We start from the raw sequence: 26,516 nt of genomic DNA, 5'->3' as shown, positions 1-26,516 counted from the left end.
GCAGATGTTTGATTTACAGAAATAAATTGAGTGGTGGGAGGCATTTATTTAGCTTACGCTGCTGAACCATATGGGTCAGTTACAAAGTGAATATAAGATTTTATGACTTCATTGCTATTTTCGGTTTTCTCTGCACATGGATGTTGAAGAGAATAAAAACTCTATATTCAGTATCAGGATTTTGTCCGTGCAATGCCAAATAGAGGAAGCATAGATCAATCATCTGGTCAAAGCTAACATTTGAACAGCATAACAATCAATACATAATGAGCTTTTGTAGTGTGAAATCATATACCATCAAAAAACAGAACTACATTTCATAACTTGCCACTATATGTTCGGAGGATGTTGCTTGAAGGTTAATGTGTGTTCACTTGAGACGGTTATAAATCCTGTTTCTTGAAAATATGCCTGGATTTTGAAACACAGAAGCTTTCTTATACCAAGTCACCTAAAAGAAATATCTAGACCAGTGTCCCATAATTTGATGCCAAAAGATCACTAGATTAATTGTTTTAAGGGCCAACAATTTTGCAAGCTTTTAGATGCAGTGCTTCTGAGCTGCAGCCCAAACTGTAATCTCTTAATTGTTTTCTAGGCTACTTACTTTCTGTTTCTTGAATATTCAAACCTGTCACATCTAATTCTAATTCTAATTCTACTTGGCTGGTTTTGTCACCTTTATTCATTTCAACGCCAAGACTGAGTTTGTTCTGTGCAAACTTACATTTTATTATTTGGTTGAATTAAATTATTTAATTGTCTTGACAATGTATTTAATCTTACTTATTTCATGGATAACGTTGATTTACCCTTATTGCTCAGAGATTACATTGCTAAATGTCTGGGTGGAATGATTTTTAAAAGATTGTTAGAGCTGTTGTAAGACATTTTGCTTTGTGTCTTATTTTTTAAGGTAAAGAACAACATACAAGTGATGTCACAGCTCAAATGGTGTTGGTATGTTGCTGGCGAAGCATGAAGGAGGTTTCATTACTTCTAGGGAAGTTATGTCAGCTTCTACCTGTACAGATTCTTCCTAATTGTTCAGATGCACTGATAACAGTGGATCAGGTAGGGTATCCTAAGATGTTATGATTTGTTCATCCAGAGCATTTCAGTGCTTACTGGATGAATTATTGGAATCATTTATCCTGTCACAGTTCTATAGTTCCCTGTCTGGCATGTTCCAAATAATAGCAATATCTTGATGAAAAATAGATAGGAAGAATTGTTTGGGGAAAATATTAACAGCAGTGTGGTTATTTTAAAATGGGGGGCATTTTAATTTTTTCCTTTCTCTTAATTTGATGTTCTTAATTAGTTCAAAGAACTTATTTAAGCAATGTTCTAGGGCAGCTCATGAATAGTTACATTAAGAGAAATAGTGTTGAAATAAGAATATTATAGCAGTACAAATTCTTACATTCTAATTCAGTATATTTTACTTTATTACCAAATACGGAATTCTCTTAGAAAAGGTTTAAAAAAACACACAAACCCATGCCCCGTTGGGTCATTTCAGAGATTTTTTTTCTTAACAGAGAATGACCATGATAGGCAAAAAGGCAGTGGGAGCAGAAGCAATATCCAGTTTCCTGCCTGCTCCTCCATTGAGTTTCCTTGTAGGAAGCGAGCAGGGGACCTTTGAAATCCTGCCTCCTGCCTGTCTGCTGCATAAGTTGGTGGTGTGTGCGGAGGGGGTGGTGAGGACCAGAAAGGATGCATAGGTCTTCCCTTCCCTTCCCCTTCCTTTCCCTCCCCACTGGTAAGTGGCTGCTGCTGAATTGGAGAGGAACAGGGAGATTGCAAGACTGGCTTTGGAAACTCAGATAACATTTAAAATGAAGATCACATAGCAGCAACCGGTAGCACTGAAGCAGCCACAACTATAGAAGTTATGGGTTCCAGATTTTATTTATTTATTTATTTATTTATTTATTTATTTATTTATTTATTCGGTTTATATACCGCCCTACTCCCAAAGGACTCAGGGCGGTTTACAAGGCAAAATTTAAAAACAATACAATATAAAATTAAAATTAAATTAAATTAAGTCTAGCCGCAAAAATTAAAATCACAATTTAAAAACATTAAACCCCTCAGTCCAGACCAGATAGCTCAAAGAGCCAGGTTTTTAGGTCCCGGCGAAATGAACGAAGGTCGGGGGCAGTCCAGAGTTCCGTTGGCAGTTGATTCCATAGGGCAGGCGTGCCCACAGAGAACGCCCTCCCCCTGGGGATCGCTCGTCGGCAATCCTTGACCGGTGGTACCCTGAGGAGGCCCTCCCTGTGAGAGCGCACAGGACGATGGGAAATTGACGCTGGCAGCAGGTGCTCCCTTAGATAATCCGGGCCCATGCCATTTAGGGCTTTATAGGTCATCACCAGCACCTTGAATCTCAATTTTGGACACATTCTGTAAGTTAGACCATTTGAGGTACCTTGGTTCAAAAAGTTTTGCCCTATGATGTACCATTTCACCCAGTTAAAAGTCATTACGAGTGTTTTAATAGAATATAGATTCTTTCCTCCGTGTTCCAGCCATATGGGCTTAGGAACCAACTTAGGATAGTGTTTATATGTATAAATTAAAGTTCACTTACTTAGTTCTGCATTTATGTTTTCCATTTGGCAAGCAGAAAGGTGAGATTTGATGAAATTACCATTTCAAGTAAAGCTTTTATGGTCTGTAATTTTGGATAACAAACACATTGATTGATTGAGGATATCATATTCTCTGTAGGCTAGATGACAGAATTATGCTCACTCAGACCTGTTTTTAAACCTCTCCCCTCCCAATTTTTTTAAGACCATGAAGGCTAGCACACCATCTGGGACTGTTCAAGAGAATGGACTGCAGTGTTTACAAGAAATTGGCTTACCACAAGTATTTCATTTGGAAATATTTTGGATTATTAGATTTCTGTTTTTAATTGATGACCCTTTCCCTTTCCCATATGTTTTTAACCAAGTCAGTTTCCAGCCTTAGAGACTGATATACGTGATATAGATTTTTTTTTCCTTTTTTGTGGGGGAAGTTTATGATGAGAATTCAAAAATAAAACTCTAGTTCTTCAAAATGATAATACCATTTTAGACTGAAGAAGTATTGGTGTCGTGCTGAATATAGAGTTTTGGAAATAATTTTAACATGTTTATTTACACATTGTCTCAAACAGATGTTTTCAGCTGTCTTGTGTGCGCAGTCTTGCAACATTTTGGAAGTGCAGAGAAATGACCACCAATATACCATTGAGCTCTTTTTCTATTCCAAGTCAAACAGGAATTGGTTTTAAAGAGTTACGTTTACCTTTTAAAGCCAATGCCATGCATTTTGCCTGAAAATATAGCCATAAATATTGCTGTTTGGTCAAAAGCATTTGTTTTTGGAAATCTCTTACATTTCTTAACACTTTATCATGCTATAACCTTGGTTACTGTTTGAAGATAATAAATCTGAATAATTATAAATAAAACAACCCTAATAATGTTGAATACTTTTGTCCATTCAGTTATATGCATTGAATGTATGGTTACATAAATCTTATTTAACTCTGTTCCTGAGTTCACAAGACAACTGCATAAGCAAATTCTTCCGGTATAGAAACGCATAGCATAGTTCCTTTGCATGAGCGATCAGAAAACAGAGATTATTAAAATTTGGTAATTTGAATGTTCAAATTGAAATTCTATATAAGGTTACAATGTTTGTATATATAGTAATGATTCATGAAATACATTTAATCTCTTGCGAACTTTTCAAAGTGCATATTAATCCCCTGGACAGCTTCTTCCCTACGCTTAACATCTTGCTTCCATGTATATCACATTATATTTTGTTTTCTCTCCAGCACCATAGTATGTGATCTGTAGAGAAGCTTTATATTTGTGACTTTATATTTTGTTATGTGACTATGGAGGTAGAAATGCAATCATCTTAATTTACTTGCTGTAAATATTGTTTAGAGCTAAGTTTGTTGTAGTGATGCCTTAACCACCATCAATTAGCACTGGGCTAGAATTCAGGAGATTGTGAATTTTTTTACAGTGTTCTCTAAAGGGAACCAACGTGTTAACAGAATGATAATCAAAGTAATATTCTGAAATAAGGCTTGTTTATTTGATTAAGGCTTCCTCTATTAGAGCCAATTTGATGTAGTGGTTAAGGCATCAAGTTAGAAACCAGGAGACAGTGAGTTCTAGTCCCACTGTAAGCACAAAATCTGCTAGAAGACCTTGAATTAGTCACTCTGTTCCAGCCCTGGAAAGGAGGCAGTGGCAAACCACTTCCAAAAACCTCACCAAGAAAACTTCAGGGATCTATCCATTAGTCAGCAGGAGTCAAAAACTCATTCAAAGGAACATATTTACACCAATATTGTTTATACAAGGCTCTACCGATATTGCATCTGTGCATAATATGTTGCTGCTGTTTGCAGCAAGAGTACTAAGAGACAATGAAAGGGAAAACTTTCAGTGAACTTGTGTAATAACTTAAGGACATGGTCCATTCCTAAATTATTGCATTACAATATCCATTTCAACATTTATAGCATTACTACCGCTACTATTCGGTTTTTAAAATTCAAATTATTTACATTCCAGTTTCTCTTAAAACAATTGTTAATGTAATTAATTTAAAATAAGTGGAAACAACATTACTAAAACAGAGGTATACAAATTTATCGTGTGTTTCTTAGCTGAGCTACTTTACACTGAAGAAAGGTGATAAAACACTTAAAGGCTACTTTTGTGGAATATTATATTTATAATATTTATACAATAAGTCTATTCAAGGAGAATTTAAGGCAAGAATCCTTTTTTTATTCCCTGTTCATTTGTGAAAGAATGTTTGATATTTTTTTTTGATGTGGAGAAACATCAAATTTGATCTCACCACCTGTCTGAAGTGGCACATTTTAGCCATAGAAATCATACTGGGATTTGTCAGCGGTAGTTCTAAATTTCTCCCATGAGCTATCCCAAATGTACTTTTGAAAAGTTCAGTTCTGAATTGAAGAAGCTTCTTGGATGAGAAAAGAAACGTTTTTCAAGAAAAAAACAAAGTCCATTTGCCTTTTGAAAAGCACCTTTGGGACAATTATGACCTGTATTAGACATTATTCCATGAACTTACATTCTTTTTTTTCCTCACATACACTTCTAAAGTAGGTCTAAGTAGGTTGAAGAATGTATGCATGTATGTACTGTATGTATGTATGTATGAATCATTTACCTGTATTCATTGTCAAAAGTGTTTTTGTATACATGGCATACATTTTTCTCTTTCCTCCCCCTTGCCAGGTAAAAGATATTGGGGAATATTTCAAGAATCATCTCTTAAAGTCAAGACATAGAGGAGCATTTGAGCTAGCTTATGCTGGCTTTGTAAAACTTACTGAAGTATTCTCAAGGTAAAGTGTTCTATCTGTTATGAACTTTATTTTTAATACTTATCTGAAAGTAGCCATTGCTTATCTGGATTTACTGTCCTTTTTTGCAGAAATTTTGAGGACAAATTTTGGTGCATTTTACCTGCACCAAATAACGTCTTCTTTAACCAAAGTACCTCCTCATCTTGTATTTTCTTCAAGGTAAATGTCATCTATAGAGTCAGCCAAGCCTTCAGAGTGATGGCTTTTCTCCCATGGAACCAGTTGTACCCTGATATCTAGACTTTGTTTGTGTTTCCCCCATTGTTGTGCTTCCAAAGTCTTTGAAGAGATAGTCCTCATCTGAGAACAAAGAGGATTGAGCTATTAGGAAATGTTGTTTCAAATACTATGATTTTATTTTAATGCTTTTGTTGCTTGTTGCAAATCACTCATTTTGAACTCTGTGGTCTTCAGCTTATAGTAAGTGAAAGAATAAATGATAATTGAAGCAAAAAGCAAGTGGTCTTTCTGTATACGTTGAAAGCCAAAAATATATCAGTAAGGGACAGATTTTAACTCCATTGTGAATTAAATTTAATGACTTAATATCACATTTTACATCAGTTGTATCTTCTAAGATAATCTCACCTAAACCACACTGGAATAGTGTAACAGATATAACTATGGCTTATGTAACTAGATGGGTCATGCACAGATGCTTCACAAGACACAGTTGTGCAAAATATGGAGAGCCAATTTGGTGTAGTGATTAAAGTGCTGGTCTAGAAACCAGGAGACTGAATTCTTGCTGGCTGGGTGATTATGGGCCAGTCACACACACTCAGCTAAACACACCACACAGAGTTGTTGTGGAGAAAAAGTAGCAGGAGGGAGTATTATGAATGTTTGCCTCCTTGATTTACTTAATAAGTAATAAAGGTGGGTTAAATAAATAAAATTTAATTATTTGTTTGGTTGTAAATAAATAAAATAAACGTTCTCTTTGTCACCACTGCAACTTAGCAATCAGGGGACAGCTAATGATCAAAAAACCCTGTTATAAATGTGTTCCTTCAGGAAGTGGAGCTGGAGATAGAACAGAACAGAATAACAGAGTTGGAAGAGACCTTGGAGGTCTTTTAGTCCAAGGGTGTCAAAGTCACAATGTTACGTGACGTGTCACGATGTATTGCAACTTTCTTCCCATTGCCGGGAATGGGGTGGGCACGGTTTTGGCATGACAAATCTGGACCAAGGGCCGGCAGTTTCACACCCCTGCTCTAGTCCAACCCCCTGCTTAAGCAGGAAACCTTATGTCATTTCAGACAAATTGTTGTTCAATCTCTTTCTTAAAACTTCCAGTGTTGCATTCATAACTTCTGAAGGCAAGTTGTTCCACTGATTAATTGTTCCGTCAGGAAATTTCTCCTTAGTTTTAGATTGCTTCTCTCCTTGATTGTTTTCCATTCATTGCTTCTTGTCCTCCCTTCAGGTGCTTGGAGAAGAGGTTGGCTTCCTCTTCTTTGTAGCAGCCCCCTATTTCTTTTCATTAAACTAGACATACCCAATTCCAGGAACCATTCTTTATATGTTTTAGCCTCCAGTTTCCTAATCATGTTTATTCTTCTTCTCTGCACTCTTTCTAGAGTCTCAACATCTTTTTTATATCTGGCAACCAAAACGGGATGCAGTATTCCAAGTGTAGCCTTACCAAGGCATTATAAAGTGGTATTAGTACTTCACGTGATCTTGATTCTATTCCTCTGTTAATGCAGCCTACAACTGTGTTGCTTTTATTTTTTTTGGCAGCTGCAGCACACTGCTGGCTCATATTTAAGTGATTGTCCACTAGGACTCCATGATCCCTCTCACAGTTACTATTATTGAGCCAGGTACCACCTATACTATACCTGTGCATTTGGTTTTTCTTGCCTAAATGTAGAACCTTACTTTTTTCACTATTGAATTTCATTTTGCTAGATAGCACCCAATGTTCAAGTCTGTCAAGATCCTTCTGTATCTTAAGCCTATCTTCTGGAGTGTTGGCTATTGCTGCCAGTGTGGTGTCGTCTGCAAATTTGATGAGTTCTATCCCCTCATTGAAGAGGTTGAAGAGTACTGGTTCTAAAACAGTCTTGGGGTACCGCAGTGCATACTTCCCTCCATGTAGACTACATGTTGAGTATGGTTGGTCAACCTATGAATCCATCTGGTGGTGATGCTGTCTAACCCACATTTTTCTATCTTATCAAGTAGTAGGTTGTGGTCTACTTTATCAATGCCTTACTCAAGTCCAAGTAAATTATATCCATAGCATTCCTCTGGTCCATTAAAATTGTCACTTTGTCAAAGAATACAATAAAATTTGCCTGGCATGATCAGTTTTTGACAAACCCATGTTGGCTTTTGGTTATGACATTGTTTGCCTCTAGGTGTTCACTGATTCGCTGCTTGTTTATCTTTTCCAGAATCTTCCCAGGTATTGAGGTCAGGCTGATAGGTCTGTAGTTTCCTGGATCTATTTTTTTCGTTTTTTGAAGATGGGAACTACATCAGCTGTTTTCCAGTCCTCTGGTAGTTCCCCAGGGCTCCAGGATCTTTGAAAAATATAGTTCAGTGGTTCTGAGATCACGTCTGCCAGTTCCTTCAGAACATTGGGGTGTAATCCAACTGGTCCTGGTAATTTGAACTCCTCCATGGTGGACGGGTGCTCACTTCCCATTTTCTTGCCTATTTTGACTTGAATTCCTAATCTGTTTTTATGGTACAGTTTTTGATAGGTTGGACTGTTTTTTCCTTTTGTGTAAAGACAGATGCAAAAACAGTTCTGCTTTCTCCCTGTTGCTTGTCACCTTCTTGCTACTTTTTCCCATTAATGGACCAATTGTTTCCTTGCCTTTTTTCTTTTTTCTTTTTACACATTGAAAGAAGCTTTTTTTGTTATTTTTGACTTTGGTTGCAAGCCTTAGTTCATTTTGAGCCTTAGCTTTCCTCACTTCATCTTTGTGGGCTATTTGTTGATATTCTGCCTTAGTTATGTGCCCCTCTTTCCACTTTTTATACTTGTCCTTTTTGTCTTTCAATTTATCAGAGAGTTCTTTATGCAGCCATGTTGGTTTCTTTTGAGAGTTGTTACTTTTCTTCTTCATTGATATTGTGCTTAGACTGACTGGGCTTTTATAATCTTAGTTTTCAAAGTTTCCCAAGCTTCTTGGGTTGTTTTCCTCTTGAGGATTTTCATCCATAGAATCCTTCCCAAGCTCTAGGTTTATTGAAATTAGCTCTCTTAAAGTCTAAGATTCTAGTTTGACTTTGTTCTATTGCTTGTGCTTGCAGCCTTCCATCCTTCCAAGGTAGGTAAAATGAGGACCCAGATTGTTGGGGGCAATTAAGCTGACTTTGTAATAATGCCGCTTGGGGTGGTGGTGAAAGCCCTAATAAGCAGGCATATACATAGAATGAAGGCTACTGCTAAGCTTGTAAGCCGCCCTGAGTCTTCGGAGAAGGGCGGGATATAAATGGAATTAAAATAAAATAAAAAATAAAATAATGTTGAATTCCAATATTGTATGATCACTTCCCCCACAAGGTACTTTTGACTTCAACACCTTCTATCATTTCATCTCTGTTAGTGAGAATTAAGTCCAATATGGCTGATTGGCTAGTTACCGTTTCTACTTATAGAGAGACAGAGTTGTCTGCTAGGTTTGTCAGCAACCTGTCTGATCTTCCATTTTGTGCAGAGTTTGTCTGCATATGATTATTTCTTGGCTCAAGATGCAATTAGGGGTCATTTGTGTCTTTGTACTCTACTTTGTGCAAGATTCACTGATAGTTTTCTAAGGGGGAGATAGTGTTAGAGGATATAAAGTTAAATATATCAGTGAGGTATTGCAGAAGGAGATTATTGTTGGTGTAGAATAGAATTAGACTGATATTTCTTTGGTTAACCAGTATATTTCAAATTTAATTTGAATTTGTAATTCAAATGTAATTTCAGTATGTACCATTATATTTCAAATAATTACACAGCAAAGTTTAAGTTGAAGCAAGGAGTCTACTAAATTATTTTTAGCCTGCTATACTTGGGTGGGGTGGAAGGATGCAGATTGTGTGAAACATTTATTGTGTTCATTGAAAATGATCAGAGAAAGTATTTCGAATATGTGGGCGACTGAATTTTCCTCTTGCCAGTTAAAATAGTATGAGAAACCACAATGATTATTTGCTGAATTGGAACCACAATGATTTATACATCAGCAAACTATGTTTTCAAGAGAGGTTTTGCAGATTATATAAACGAGTTGCTTATTAAATCTGATATGGGCTTGGACTCTTAAGTTGGGTAAAATCATGCTTGGATCTGTGACTAGCATGTTATTTTTAAAGATTTTTAGGGAAACTTGTTTCCCATGGAAATAATATTTCAGCCAGTCTAGAGTGTTGCACATTTGCCAAATTAAAGGGAGTAGTCGTTTTTTGTTTTTAAAGTCAATAGTTCTTAATATTTTTATTACTCAGGACAACCAAAATTTTCCTTGCACCAAAATGTGCAAGTTAATGGATAATTGAACAAGATTAAATTACTTCTGGCATTATCAAAGCACTACCATGTTACAATGTTAGGGGTCTGTCAGATTTCATTCCAGTATATTTTTGTCTTTCTGTTAATCTCAGCAGGAGTTAAAATGTTTGTTCAAAGATAAGTGTAGCAACTTATTTTCAACTGTGGTAGCTTGGTTATATTTTCTTTCATGTTACATTCTTTGGGAATTCTGGTTGCCATTTCTGCAGTTTTTTCAAAGAAACAGTTGAAAGGTAAAGTCTCAAGATAGAGGAGAACTCAGCAGGAATGTTAGTAGAATATTGTTGGTTGATATCACATCGCTCTGGTTTATGTAAAATCCAGGAGAAGTTCCTCATGTATCTCTAGATTAAGAGTCCAAGCCCATATCAGATTTAATGAAGAACTGATTTATATAATCTGCAAAACCTTATTTTAAAATCTAGTTAGCTGATGAATAAATCATTGTGAACAGCAATATTCAAAATAAATTAAGCAATAAACCAAAACTGTTAATTACGGCATCAATAATTACTTTTCAAAGGCCATCTGAAAAAAATCAGTTTTCATAAATTTTATTCATGCTAGTAGTGTAAAGATAAGGCAAAAAGGCAAGAAAAAATACTTCTTAATGTATGTTTCTTATTAGTGTATGGTTGGTTCCTGAGATGACGTTGGCTAAATAATAATAATAATAATAATAATAATAATAATAATAATAATAATAATAATAATAATAATAATAATAATGTTGGAAGGGACCTTGGAGGTCATCTAGTCCAACCCGCTGCTAAGGCAGGAAACCCTATACCATTTCAGACAAATGGCTGTCCAGTCTCTTCTTAAAAACTTCCAGAGTTGGAGCATTCATCACTTCTGGAGGCAGGTTGTTCCACTGGTTAGTTGTTCTAACTGTCAGGACGTTTCTCCTTAGTTCTAGGTTGCTTCTCTCCTTGACTAGTTTCCATCCATTGCTTCTTGTCCTGCTTTCAGGTGCTTTGGAGAATAGCTTGGCTCCCTCTTTTTTGTGGCGGCCCCTGAGATATTGGAACACTGCTATCATGTCACCCCTCACCCTTCTCTTCATTAAACTACACATACCCAATTCCAGCAACCGTTCCCTATATGTTTTAGCCTCCAGTCCCCCAATCATCTTTGTTGCTCTTCTCTGTACTCTTTCTAGAGTCTCAACATCTTTTTTACATCGTGGTGACCAAAACTGGATGCAGTATTCCAGATGTGGCCTTACCAAGGCATTGTAAAGTGGTATTAGTACTTCACATGATCTTGATTCTATCCCTCTGTTAATGCAGCCTAGCACTGTGTTGGCTTTTTTGGCAGCTGCAGCACACTGCTGGCTCTTATTAAAGTGATTGTCCACTAGGACTCTGAGCTCCCTCTCACAGTTACTACTATCGAGCAAGTTACCACCTATCCCATTAGTCTAGTTATTATGATATGTACTGCCTATTTATGAGTTTTACCGTTTATCAATAACTGGTTCCCCATGCATATTTGAAGATATATCTGACAAAAATAGATTTGGGTCAAAGTCTACACTGAAACATAGAAAATATAGCTTATTTTTCACCTTCTCCCTCTTCATTTTGCTGACTTAAATCAAACACTCTTTTATTGGTCCCACACTCATCACCAGGATTTTTTCCCATGGCTTCTTCCAGGAATTTAAATTTTATCTGGGCAGAATATTAACATGTAAAGAACTTCTGGCTGAAGTTGGAACACTATTTTAAGCTTTTTTAAATAATTGTATTTTAATTATTACTATTTTTCTGCCAAAGTACTGTCTTGTGTACTTTCCATGGTAAGAGAGGAGTAATAAGTCCCTTACACAGATATAAATTATATTTCTGTTTTTCTAGTATTTCAAGAGGTCTGTTGATTCATGTATTCTCCGGTAAGTTAAAGATTGATTAAAAAGCAAAAAGTGTGCAATACAAACTGTTTGGGGGAACTTAGAAAAGGGCAGTAATAACACAGTGCTGCCACTTTCTGTAGAAAATTAATTTATTGCCACAATCTATTTTTCAGGAAGACAGGCTAAGTGCAACATTGTAGAGAAACGCATACTGTATTTTCTGGCGTATAAGACGACTTTTTAACCCATGAAAATCTTCTCAAAAGTCAGGGGTCGTCTTATACGTCGGGTGCTGAAACTTTAGGGACAGGGCTGGCTGGAAAACCTGGAGCGGATCTCCCATTTAGTCTGCGCAGGGAAAGCGGGACCAATTGGAGAAGAAGCTGCAGTCTGTGATTTTTTACACGCTGGGGTCTGGGCGTCTTTCCTTCTAAAGTTGAAGAGCAGCTGCAGTCTATCCCAACTTGAAAGGCAGGTGGGGAATGCAGCAGTCAGAGCAACTGCTTAGGTCTAAGGACACATTTGACTCAGGACCTGGCAGGCTGGCTGGAAAACCTGGAGCGGATCTCCCATTTGGTCTGCACAGGGAAAGCTTTAGAGTAAATTAGGAAAAGTTTAATCCACTTGCACTGTTTTATGTTTACATGTTTGATGACAAACAGCCTTATGTTTATAAGTGACAGTTTTCCTACTAAGTACCTGCATGTCATACGCATTTGAATTAAAATTACCATATTAAAATCAAATCTGATTTTTTTTTAATTTTTATTTGGTGTGCGTTGGAAGAGGGGTAGTCTTATACGGCGAGTATAGCCCAAACCCTATAATTTAACAGGAAATGTAGGGGGTCGTCTTATACGCCCAGTCGTCTTATACCCCGGAAAATACGGTAAATAACCTTGGAAAAAGTATGTAGAAGCCCTTAAAACAAAAGATTACCTTTGGATAGTGAGATGGGTGTGATATACACTTAATAAATAAATAGAAATTTATAAACTGCCTTGATTATGCTTGATATAAGATGGGGAAGAAAAACATTGTGAGTCTTTAAGATTTCATTGTTATCCAGCAACCAATGTTTCTTATCCTTGGCAACTTTAAGATGCATGGACTTTAACCATAAGAATTTCCCATCTAGTATGCTTACACGGTGGCTCAGTGGGTTAGGACGCTGAGCTTGTCAATCAGAAGGTCGGCAGTTTGGCGGGTCGAATCCCAAGTGTCGCGTAACAGAGTGAGCGCTGTTACTCGTCCCAGCTTCTGCCAACCTAGCAGTTCGAAAGCACGTAAAAATGCAAGTAGAAAAATAGGGAGCACTACAGTGGGAAGGTAACAGCGTTCCGTGCGCCTTTGGCGTCCAGTCATGCCGGCCACATGACCACGTAGACGTCCTCGGACAAGCGCTGGCTCTTCGGCTTTGAAACGGAAATGAGCACCGGCCCCTAGAGTTGGAAACAACTAGCACGTATGTGCGGGGGAACCTTTACCTTTACGCTTACATGGGAATTGTGGGAGTTGAAGTCCATACATCTTAATAAAGAAACACGGGTAATGGAAGGAATCGTTAGGAAGCACACAGGAAAATGTATAATGAACATGAAGACCTGGATCTTCCCACAAAAGGATTAGGCTAGCATGAGGATGTAACTGGGAGCCTGTTTGGTCTGGTGTCGGGTGTGAGGGGAGAATGGTGGTTTTGTTTTAACTCTGTTTTTACTCATGGTTGTGAGCTGCCTAGGATCATTATATGAGATAGGTAGCCATATATGTTCTGTAAGTAATTAAACAAATGACAAATTATAAAAGAGAGATCCAGAGATGCTCAATTGAAAGATTTCCATTGGAAGAAAACATAGGAGCAGTTAAACTACCGAATGAAGGTGTATTTTCAGTGTGATTATGTATTACTGCATATTACAGCATAGTTTGTCATGAGGGACTCCCTTCTCTTGTATTAGGAAAGGATGACATTTGGCCATTCCAAAATATACTGCCCTGAATTTTTAGATTTTACCAATTAGCTATTAAAAATATGTATTGTAAGAGAATAGCAACTATGGGGACAAAATTGCTGTCACCTGATGCTCTTTAATAATGCAGATTTATAAAAATAAGAAACATTATGTTGGGCAATGCCAAAGGAATTCTTGTCTGGTGTATTTGAAATATTCCTTTTTGAAAACTAATGGCTTTCCTTATCAAATTCTTCCAAAATATTAGATCTTCTGCATTAAAATATTAAACATTTTCTAGCACATTTCTTCAGTTTTGCTTTCTAGTATTCCCTACTCTTAATAGGTTTGTTTTCCTACTCTTAATAGGTGTAATAATGAAGATTTACACAAATTGCCACAGCAGTGGTTATACAGTGTCCTGGAAGAAATTAAATCTAGTGATCCTTCATCTAAACTGTGTGTCACCAGACGCAGTGCTGGAATTCCTTTCTATATACAGGTACCATATGTATTTGATCTTGATATGACCACAGTTTCTGGAATGAATCATTTGAGAAGCGCACAGTGTATTGTTAGTTAAATACTAAGAAATTTTGGGTTGGATTATTCTAATCTAATGGTATTAGAATTTCTTCCAATTCTCTTATTCTGTTAGTACTTTGCAGAGACCTGTAAAGCTTAACTGGACTAACAAGCCTTTTTGAGTTGTTATTACTAATATTTTAGATGAAATACAGTTATATCTTTCTGCCAACAAAATGGGCATATTTTGTCAAATACTGTACTTGCTTTGAAGTCCTACATATTATTTACAAATATGATTTAGGAGAATGACTTGAATTCAAGACTAATGCCTAATACAATTCTAATGGGGATTTAAACAATAGCAAATGTACAACTTGATAACTACATATGTACTGTTCACTTCCAATTAAAGATCTTTGAAACACAAATAAAATTTAAAAAATCTCCAGAGACTATAATCTCCAAAACTATAATTGATTCTGATAATTATAGTTATGGACTTAAGTGATCTATATGGATAATCTTTATTGTCATTTTTTCCCTGTGGGCACAATGGCACACATTAAAAATGAAATTTAGTTGCTTCCTCTCATATACAACATATGTATAGACCTACACCTTTACATATAAGTAACATATAAATATTAATCACTGTCCATCTTGAATACATAACGGAAGGAGCATCTATATGGAGACTAAGGAATGAAATGCAAATTAAATGAAATACAGAATACTATATATGCTACAATACAAAATAAAAGAACAAAGAATCTAGAAGGAAGGCTTGTATGCAGAAAGAGGATAAAGAGAAGATCCCTTTAGCATTGTATCAGTCTTACATTTTCTATGTTCCAAGTCTGTTTTAAAGATAACACTGAAGATAGAAGAAATTCAGAATTATATTGGAGAATTGCTCTTAGGGTATTATCATTTTATTTGCTCATGAATTTTGGAAACTTGTTCTCTGAAATGGGACAGGATACAAAATAGTATCAAAGATGCTGAAATGTAAAGCACATGTGAACACATACACAAAGTCTAATTCATAGCTTCTCTCATAGTGTACTTGCCTGCTTCTTCCAAGCTTTGGTTTTCCATTTAGTATTTGAGTCAATTACTATTTTGATGCTCCTTTTATTGCTGAAATGTTGAACAGTCTCTACTTGTTATATTTTCTCATTCATCTCTGTAAACAACACGAGCATTTATGGAGTTGGTGATACCATTTTTTTCTTACAATTTTCTACTTCCTTTGTCCTAAATATAATAGATTTAAAGAACTTTTTAATTTTTTAATGAATTGCTTCAATTTCCTAAAAAGATACTGTATAAGAATTCTGCATAAGCGTGACACTGAAATACAAATCACAATTCTGCATTTTGCTTGATTGAAATGTTTAAATGTTCTTTTGCTACTTCTTGATACTTGAAGCTTATGTTTGGTATTTCCAAGTTGTCATGTTTAAATGTAATAAAAGTGAGAAATATATATCATATCATTTTATTTTATTTCTTTTTTCATTCCAGGCCTTATTAGCTTCAGAACCAAAGAAAGGTAAAGCAAGTCTACTAAAAATGACCATGAAAAGTTTGATAAATTTGGCTTTACCTTCAGATATGCTCACAAGTATAATTTCTCAGGTAATGCATCTCTCTATCTTTATATCTTTTTCTCTGTTAATTCAAAGGACAAGGCTGCAAGCAGAATTTAAATTTGATATGATTCCTTCTTCTATGTTTAGAATTGCTCATCTTCTATCCAATTTTAATTAAATTGAGGGCACACTTTTGGGAGCCAAATCTAAATATCAAGGGCCTTAAATTACAAGTCCTGTGGAATGATTGTGAGATATAGGAGGGTACTGATTAGGACTTGTACTCCATTTGTATTTGGGCTTTTTTGTAATAAAGTTGGCATACATAATTTTGTGATACATTTTGACTAAAGTTCTTATGTTAACTCCCCCCACCCCTTCCAGGTTCATGCGTTAAATATCTTGAGAGCTTTATTCAAGGATACCCGCTTAGGTGAAAATATCATTCCTTATGTGGCAGATGGAATGCAAGCAGCAATATTAGGTTTTACATCTTCTGTCTGGGCAGTAAGTTGATCCTTTACTGGTAGTATATTAAGTTTGAAAGCATTGAATTAATGGTGACCAGACCAGGGATTATGGTTTTCTATAACTTTATAATGTCTGATTTTTTAAATAAATTATTTTTTATAAATTAGAAGGTATATGTTGAGTATAGAGCTAACCTGCTTTCATAGGACACATGCTTTGAAACGTGTAAAACCACTGAAATTGGCTATTATATCCACTAACTTTTCATTTGATTTTTATTTAGTGTTTTATACTAAAGGCTAAACGTTTATTTGACTGAAATAAAATTGACTTCCATTATCTTATGACAGAGAATACAGCTTCTAAATGATAAGTTGAAATTAAAATCCAGGTACTTTTAAAAAAAATTGTTATATCTTCAAATGTTACTTAGCCAATTAAAACAGTAATTGTAGCCAATAGTAGTCTCTTGGTCTAAAATAAGAGAATATTTTTTTGACTGGTTTCACTGGCATTTCAGAATCATATTAAGTTGCATGCAGGCCATAAACATTTCTCTGTGTCACATATTCTGTATATTCACAGACATGTATGCTACTTATACAGAACTCTGTGTCCATAGAGAAAGGAGCAGCCTACTTCTCTATGCATGTAAAATAATGCAAATGAACTTGCAATTGAAGAAGAAATGTGCCATCTTTTCTATGAACAGGTTATGTTTATCTCAGTTAATTCAGAAAGGGGGTGTACTGTTAAACGTAGACAAAAATACAGTTTGGCCATGGAGAAAGGGAGCAGTCTTTTCCTTGCTGGATTTGAGTAATGTTCTCTGAAAGTGCAGGATAGACCTTCCAGTGAGTTCTTGCAGGTATTCATATGGAGACTACATGGCCAGATGTTTTCATATATGGTCTAAATGAGATCACATTATTTATATAGTTAAACTATCTTATTCACAATCTTTATTCCACAATTTACTTCATATGGGACTATTATGCACTATAGGTTGCTGAAAGCATCAGACCCCTAATGTCAACAATTTATTAAAATCAGATGGAAATATAGTGGATCAGTATGCTAAGATATTTTAGGGAGTTATTAAAATATAGTCATAAATGTTGTGCTTTACCATAAGCCATTAATAAGATGAAAATGCATACAACTGAAATTATAGTTAAGATCTTTATAAACCTAACCCTAACACACACACAAAAACCCAGATTATCGGTCAAATAAGAAATCTGACAAAAGAATCAGAGACTGTTCTAAACAAAATATATGCAGTTATAAAAATTAACCAGAGAATGCCACTGCTTTAAACATAATGCCCAAGGAAACCTTTCCACAGCCATAAGGATTGTCTTACTATTAGAGCAAAGAAATGTTTCTATTGTTTTACTATTAGAGCAAGGAATTTCCGAAATCAATCCAGTACTTATTTTCAGGAGGATTGAGATTAAATATTTTATATGAACTGCTGGATAAATTTTAGAAAATAACAAGTAATGAGCAATATCCTCTTCAGCACTCTTAACCATAAGGGCATTGACAAAGATTGCAAATAACTTATACATCTTGTAGAGCTGAAGGCACTTGCTGCCTTCTTAATTATATCAAGAAATCACTAACAGAGATGAAATGAAATGATAAAAAGTGTCGAAGCCACAGGAACCTTGGGGGGAAGTGATCTTGCAATATTGGAATTCTACATTCTGGAAGCACAAGCAATAGAACACAGTCAAACTAGAGTCTTGGACTTTAAAAGAGCTAATTTCAATAAACTTAGAGAGACCTTGGGAAGAATTCCATGGATGAGAATCCTAAAGGGGAAAACAACTCAAGAAGCTTGGGAAATTTTGAAAAGGCCCAGTCTAGCACAATACCAACAAAGAAGAAAAATAACAGCTCTCAAAAGAAACCAGCATGACTGCATAAAGAACTCTGATAAACTGAAAGATAAAAAGGACAAGTATAAGAAGTGGAAAGAGGGGCACATAACTAAGGCAGAATATCAGCAAACAGCCTGTGCCTGCAAAGATGAAGTGAGGGAAGCTAAGGCTCAAAATGAACTAAGGCTTGCGACCAAAGTCAAAAATAACAAAAAAAAAGCTTCTTTCAACATATAAAAAACAAGAAAAAAGTTAAGGAAATGATTGGTCCATTAGTGGGGGAAAGTGGCAAGAAGGTGACAAGCAACAGGGAGAAAGCAGAACTCTTAACTCGTTTTTTGCATCTGTCTTTACACAAAGGGAAAAAACAGTCCAACCTACCCAAACCAGTGCCATAAAAAACAGAATAGAAACGCAAGTTAAGATAGGCAAGAAAATGGTAAGTGAGCACCTGTCCAGCCTAGACGAGTTCAAATCACCAGGACCAGATGGATTACACCCCAAGGTTCTCAAGGAACTGGCAGACGTGATCTCAGAACCACTGAACTATATTTTTCAAAGATCCTGGAGCACTGGGGAACTACCAGAGGACTGGAAGAGAGCTGGTGTAGTTCCCATATTCAAAAAAGGGGAAAAAACAGATCCAGGAAACTACAGACCTATCAGCCTGACCTCAATACCTGGGAAGATTCTGGAAAAGATAATCAAACAACAAATCAGCGAACACCTTGATGCAAACAAAGTCATCACTAAAAGCCAACATGGGTTTGTCAAAAACAGATCATGCCAGACAAACCTTATTGCATTCTTTGACCAAGTGACAAAATTAGTGGACCAGAGGAATGCTGTAGATATAATTTACTTGGACTTCAGTAAGGCATTTGACAAAGTAGATCACGACCTACTACTTGATAAGATAGAAAAATGTGGGTTAGATAGCATCACCACCAGATGGATTCGTAGCTGGCTGACAGGCCGTACTCAGCGTGTGGTCCTCAATGGAACTGCATCTACATGGAAGGAAGTGTGTAGTGGGGTGCCCCAGGGCTCTGTTCTGGGCTCAGTGCTCTTCAACATCTTCATCAACGATTTGGATGAGGGGATAGATGGGGAACTCATCAAATTTGCAGACGACACCAAGCTGGCAGGAATAGCCAATACTCCAGAAGACAGGCTTAAGATACAGGAGGATCTGGACAGACTTGAACACTGGGCGCTATCTAACAAAATGAAATTCAATGGTGAAAAAAGTAAGGTTCTACATTTAGGCAGGAAAAATCAAATGCACAGGTATAGTTTAGTGGTACCTTGCTCAATAGTAGTAACTGTGAGAGAGATCTTGGAGTCCTAGTGGACAATCACTTAAATATGAGCCAGCAGTGTGCTGCAGCTGCCAAAAAAGCCAACACAGTGCTAGGCTGCATTAACAGAGGGATAGAATCAAGATCACGTGAAGTACTAATACCACTTTACAATCCCTTGGTAAGGCCACACCTGGAATACTGCATCCAGTTTTGGTCACCATGATGTAAAAAAGATGTTGAGACTCTAGAAAGAGTACAGAGAAGAGCAACAAAGATGATTGGGGGACTGGAGGCTAAAACATACAGGGAACGTTTGCTGGAATTGGGTATGTGTAGTTTAACGAAGAGAAGGGTGAGGGGTGACATGATAGCAGTGTTCCAATATTTCAGGGGCTGCCACAAAGAAGAGGTAGTCAAGCTATTCTCCAAAGCACCTGAAAGCAGGACAAGAAGCAATGGATGGAAACTAGTCAAGGAGAGAAGCAACCTAGAACTAAGGAGAAACTTCCTGATAGTTAGAACAATTAACCAGTGGAACAACCTGCCTCCAGAGGTGGTGAATGCTCCAACACTGGAAGTTTTTAAGAAGAGACTGGACAGCCATTTGTCTGAAATGGTATAGGGTTTCCTGCATGAGCAGGGGGTTGGACTAGATGACCTCCAAGGTCCCTTCCAACTTATTATTATTATTATTAAAATTCCTGTAAAGGGAGAAATACTTTTAATATAATTTTTACATTCAATTTTTTTTGCATTACACTATTGCCATATAGCAGTCTTTTCATTAGATAGTGTAGGCTACTTTGGATAGCTGTATCATCTAGCTGAATTTTATATAATTGTTTTTTTCTGTAAAATGATTTAAAATGAAAAAAGGCTAATATAAAAAACAAACTTTGAGTGCCCAGACCTTGAAAACATGTTGTACTTTTCTTGCACATGTCCTTCATATCTTAGGACAAGTCAGATAATCTATTATCTCAAGGTGATTGTAATTTGAGAACAAAATTAAACATTCTCATAGAGAAACTTGATTTGATTAGAAGTATGCCTATTTCAGAATAGAGAGAAGAAGGCAATATATTAAAATTGGTATTAACTATGTATTTTAAAGGGAATCCTTGTCAACAAGATATGAGTATCCTAGCTTTTAGTGCTATACAGAAATGGAGAACCATTCTTGCTTTAATTATTGAAGGACTGATTGCATTTAATATCTCCTTTAGTAACGTCATTTATCTTCAGTGTTTTATATTGACCAAACTATTGTCAGATAAGGCAAATGCTGCTGCTGCTGCTAGTAGTAGTAGTAGTAGTAAAGTTGGAAGATCCTTGGAAGTCTTCTAGTCCAATCCCCTGCTCAGGCAGGAAACCATATACCATTTCAGACAAATGGCTGTCCAGTCTCTTTTTAAAAATGTCTAGTGTTGGAGCATTCACAACTTCTGGAGGCAGGTTGTTCCACTGATTAATTGTTCTAACTGTCAGGAAATTTCTCCTTAGTTATCGGTTGCTTCTCTCTTTGATCAGTTTTCATCCATTGTTTCTTGTCCTGCCTTTAGGTGCTTTGGCATAGATAACAATACATGGGCATTTGTTCAATGAATGAGGCTGTTGTCTTCAGTTATGTTCAGTTTGTAACTTAACATTTTTAAAAAATATTTTTACTTACCATCACAGTAATTATCCAAGGCCAGTTATAAACTCCTCCTGCCAATCTGAGGGGTAAAAGAATCACACTATCAATGTTAAGCAATTAAGTCTTCTTTTACATAGTTGAACTGCAGAATGTGGCTTTCTTGTCAGATCTAAAATAGTATCATTTACAGTACATCAGATATTGATTGATACTAAAAGTAACTGGGATATTGACAGATTTGAAAACCATTTCAGGAAAATCTTGCATGTATATTAGAATTTTATTCTAATCAAATATTGCTGAACCAACAGTCCCAAAAGAAAATAAATGCCACATATAGTTTGGTTTTATTTTGTACTACCTGGCTTATAGTAAATAGTGAAGAAGTTTGAATATCTGGTCCAATATGAGTTAATTGTGCTTTACTATAAACTTAAAACATCTATATGATTTCTTTTGTCATTGCCCCAAATGTTTGTAGTGTTGCTAAAAGGTTCTTAAATTCTGATGAGAAGTTCTTATTCAATAGAGTTTTATTTGAGGAAAAATGAAATGAAATTGTATTGCTTTGATCTGCTGTTTAAATGGAAAAAAAATCCATGTTTTTTCTCCCAAGGTCCTCTGATTGATCAGTGCCTTGACATTTTCCTTAGTTATCAGCTGAGCATTCAGTTGAATTGGTGTATTTTTCCCATTTTATTTTATTTTAATCCCATTTATATCCCGCCCTTCTCCGAAGACTCAGGGCGGCTTACAATCTAAGAAGCACAAATTGGAATTAAACAAAAAATCCACAGGGTTTAAAGGAACTTTTACAAGTTAATTTATCTGAAACTTGCATGACACATTAGGGGCCAGAGGACCATTCCAGGGCATCAGAAAGAGATTTTCTTTTTTTGTTTTTTTGATGGTCCCGAAACTTTGATCTTTTAACTACAGGGAAAGAGAAGCTTGTGATTCTGGATTACATATGTACTTTGATGTAAAAATCTCCATTCGCTTTTATAAAGATTTAATCTCTACTATTCACAATGAGTTGTAATGAGCAACCTGAGAGAGATCTACCCAGATATATTATAAAGTAGTGATAAAATTGTAATATAAAACAGAATGAAATTTAAATATTGTATTTCTGTATAAAAGATATTTTGTGGTAAAGCTCCATGCTCCAAATATTACAAAATCCAGTGTAGTTAGTAAAGAAATCAGACAACAGGAAATGTCTTCAGATAGCTAAGAACCCACAGGAGAAAAACCTGTATACTATTCTTATTAGGCTCCTTCCTTCCTTCCTTCCTTCCTTCCTTCCTTCCTTCCTTCCTTCCTTCCTTCCTTCCTTCCTTCCTTCCTTCCTTCCTTCCTTCCTTCCTTCTCCCTCCCTCATCAATCAGTCAATCATTTCTGAACTGCCTATCCCTCAGAGAGGGTCTCTCATTGATGTACAATATAATCAATATATAAAGAATGTATAAACTTAACATTAAATTATTAAAATTAATTTAAGATTTAAAAACTTTAAATTATAACATAAAATTTCAAAAAGGTAAAAAAATTCAAAACAGGCATTTAGCATTAATTAATACAGCTGGAAGATAATGTAAGTATATATTCAATGTGATATTACTTCTCCTACATGCTGATTCTAATTAAAAATGGGGATAAAGCCCATCTCCCTCATTTTCTAGATATCCATTGTCTAGGAAAGTGGATGATGATAATATTCTTAAAAATGTGTAGGGGCTGTGGGTTTCTTCCCCCTTGTCTCTTAAAATATGCTGTTGTGTTAGAGGGAGGAAGAAACTAGGGAATCCTTATTGTGTTGCTTGTTTATCAAGAATGTCAGGCACAAGAAATCAGGAACCAAAGTTTTTCGAAAGAGTCCAAGTTTAATCTATGCTAGCTCAGTATAAGAATCTGAACTATTAACAGTCAAGGCAAATTGGTGGTTCATAAGAGTCAACAAAATTCAAGGAGGTCTGGACTTACATCTCTTGTGGGCTCAAAGTACTCCAAACTGGTGACAGGCTTGACCCATCCTTTGGGTCACTCTTCAGGGTAAGATGGAGTGGCATATAAATTTAACAAATAAATAAGCCTATTAGAAACTGAATACAAATATCTTAATATTTGCTGTGTTGCTTAATATATTAGGTGAGAAATTCATCTACGCTTCTCTTTAGCGCTCTCATTACAAGAATATTTGGAGTTAAGAGAGGAAAGGATGAGAGCTCAAAGAAAAACAGGTATGTTCATTTCAGTAAGAAATGCTTCTTTAAAATGTATCGTAGTTGAGAACAAATTTATAAACTTTGATTACATGTAAATTTATATGTGAAACATAATTTTACCAAACGATATGGGAGTTTTTTTTCAAAAATGATCCCAAGAATTACATACATTCTGATGTATTGATTATACTCTTTAATCAGACAACAATTTTTTTCAGAAGTATTTCTTTCTCAAAAACTTTCGATGAGTATGAAAGATCCTTTCAAACTGAACACAAGTATAACTTCAGAATGTCTGTGTTACATAGGTATCTTAAGAAATATGAAATTAACTTTTAATGACTATAATATATTTAATTTCATAAAGCTTTCAAAATGCTGCATGAATTCAATAGAGTTAAAAATGTTTTGCTGTTTTGGTGTTTGATGCATCTCACTGTAGTGTCCAGCAATAGTCAGTGAACATTGATGGATTTTAGTTGTCCTGTTACTGTTTTTCTATTGTGGCAATGTCCTGGTGAAACTTTTCACTATGTTCATCACTGACTGTATCTAGATTTTTGGGAAAGAAGTCCAAGCATAAATGCAGAAAATGAATCTTCAATGACACATTGCACTTCATGGTCTTGTATGGTATAAGAAGTTTGTTAATCAGCCAGATGTAGTTTGGTGCTCGGAAAATTGGTGCCAAGAAAATTATCAATGACATCCTTGAATTGCTTTCCAGGCAATTTTCTCTGGCTCCACTAATGGACCTTCAGAGCACTTGCCATTGTTGACATATCTGATTTGTGGACCAACAAAAATGTCTTCCTTAATCTTGGCATCAGTTATTCTTGGAAACACCTATCTCAAAAAACAGAAATTTTCATCTTTCAGGTTTATCATTTTTATCACAAGCATTTGGCTTATGTTGCATATAATGCATTCAAAAAATTATTATCTGAATCATCTGAAAAAAAAATCCTCTGATTCTCCATCTGAAATCTATGTCTTCTTGGTCATTCTTGAACTTTTCACAAAGTATTCTATTTATTGTCACACATGTTTTAATTTCATTATATATCAGTATTTATGTACTGATTTATCTAGCAACTGATCTTCAATTCCACATTTTTGCAAAATATTGCTTAGTTCAAGCTTACTCACTTTATCATTTGCTTTTTCTGACAGAAGAAATGTTCAGTCTATTTTCTTTCACTTTTATACATTTCTCAGTTTCTTGCTGAAAATCAGAAATCTCAGCTGCTTATTTCCTGCTTAGCATATAGCCACACTATATGTTCCAGATTTGGCTCATTATTATCTCTCATGCAGAATTGTGCTAAATATTGCACACTTAACAAATACAGAATGTTTTTGAGAAATAACCAGAATCTACTGGAATGTATGAACTCTTTATGTAACACAAATGCACTGACACTATTTTAAATTGATCATTGACAATTAATTCTTTGCCTAAAATCACTGCTGAAGAAAACTTTATTGCTTTTCACCTCTATATTTCAAAACCACTAGATGTCTCCCTTGATACATTTTTTAATAAAATAAATGCAGTGCACTTACAGCAACTATGTTGTGTTTGGTTTCCTTAGACAGCCTTTGTTTTCATCTTCATCTTGAATTTAGATTGCATTTTATATAGCTTGTTCGGTCACTTTAAATGTGGCAATAGTTTTGAATTGTGAAATCTGCAAGTAGGGACTGATTCATAAAAGTGAATTTTATTTCTGTAGATTAACTGTACATGGATCTCCATACATTTTTTTTACTTAACTAACAGCAGTGGCTTTCTCCTAAAAATGTTTTCAATCTTCATTTTTAACCAGTTCCTGGTTATTCACCTTATTATCTATTCAAGTTCAATGGACTTCTTAAATTGTAGCATGGAGAACCTGACACAGTACTTAGTTGGGAGTTGTGCAATGTGGAAGACATCGGAACTAGCATTTCCCCTGAAATGGCTAATATTTTGGTTCTTGTCTTTTGGCAGCCATGTCACACTGCTGATTTATAATTCCAGGCCTTTTCATATATCTTATTATGAAGTCAAGTTCATCTGTGCCTTGATTTTTCCCCTAAATTTGAGAACTTTGCATTTTTTTCTGTTATCTTTCTGTTTGGCACTTAACCTATAAAAAATATTTCGAATTTTGTTTCCATCTTCTAGTCTATTTGTTTAGATTACATATGCTTTACCTAGCTTAGGTACTGAATTTCTAAACTATTTTCTACGCCTTGATTAGTCAATTATTTTTCTAGATAGGTTTAAAACAAATGCTGGAAGATATATTTGTGCCCAAATATCTTCTACTCTCTTCTCTCCTATTTGTTCTATCATATTTTTATAATTAATTACTTTCTTCAAGCTCATTACCCCTGCAGTTTTGTTGGTCTTTTTTTAGCTCTTTCAACTTGGGATGGAGTTGGACCTACTTTAATTTAATTCCTAATTCACATACCTTTCCTCCCCAAATTCTAAATATTCTTACTAGTGACAATTTTTTCAACAGTTAACTATATTTACATTGGTGGATTTAATTCTGTTTTTTCCATATAAGCCCTCTCATAATTTTATATTTCTTAATCAATAAGTAAAAAAAAGTAGAAAGACAAAAGAAAAGAGGAGAGAGACAAAAAAGAAGAAAAAGAAAAAAAGAAGAAAGAAAAGGGAAAAAGAAAAAAAAGACGAGCACTGAGATACAAAAAATAACATACAGGTTAAAATATGTAACCCTTCTAATTTAATATATATTTATTCCCTCAATTTCTTATTCTTTTTGACCATAGCTAGGAATGTATTTAATCTATTTAAACTTTAAGCATTCCATTCAATAGTTCTAATTATCTAATCCTTTAACTCTCATTCAAAACACATTTTTATGCTTTTCTTATTGTCATATTTAAATAACTAAAATATTTGCTTTGTTTAACATTTCAACTTTTTTTTTAACAGAAAGAAAAAAACATTAGGAAAAAAAATTCATCCCTCTAAGAGCAATATGTTTCAAAGTTTTTCCATTTCTTTAGCCATATTCAAACAAACGTTTCTTTTTTTAAATATTCCCTTTGATAAGTTCCATCATCTAT

At 35.3% G+C, this 26,516-nt stretch overlaps 1 protein-coding gene across 6 annotated transcripts in view; it reads left to right on the top strand.

The window, feature by feature from the left end:
• Window positions 1–26,516, top strand: part of THADA (THADA armadillo repeat containing) — a 149,234-nt gene that overhangs the window by 35,384 nt on the left and 87,334 nt on the right. For all 6 annotated transcript variants that reach the window (XM_083348549.1, XM_083348552.1, XM_083348547.1 and 3 more), the window contains 6 exons: window positions 917–1,074; window positions 5,307–5,416; window positions 14,142–14,274; window positions 15,828–15,941; window positions 16,280–16,402; window positions 23,350–23,441. In XM_083348549.1, coding sequence (XP_083204675.1) covers window positions 917–1,074; window positions 5,307–5,416; window positions 14,142–14,274; window positions 15,828–15,941; window positions 16,280–16,402; window positions 23,350–23,441 — 730 coding nt within the window. The remainder of the gene's footprint in view (window positions 1–916; window positions 1,075–5,306; window positions 5,417–14,141; window positions 14,275–15,827; window positions 15,942–16,279; window positions 16,403–23,349; window positions 23,442–26,516) is intronic.

This window comes from Vipera ursinii (genome assembly GCF_947247035.1).
Source record: "Vipera ursinii genome assembly, chromosome: 1".
Lineage (NCBI taxonomy): Eukaryota > Metazoa > Chordata > Lepidosauria > Squamata > Viperidae > Vipera > Vipera ursinii.
The sequence above is the reverse complement of the archived record's forward strand: the minus strand, read 5'-3'. Positions and strand labels throughout refer to the sequence as shown.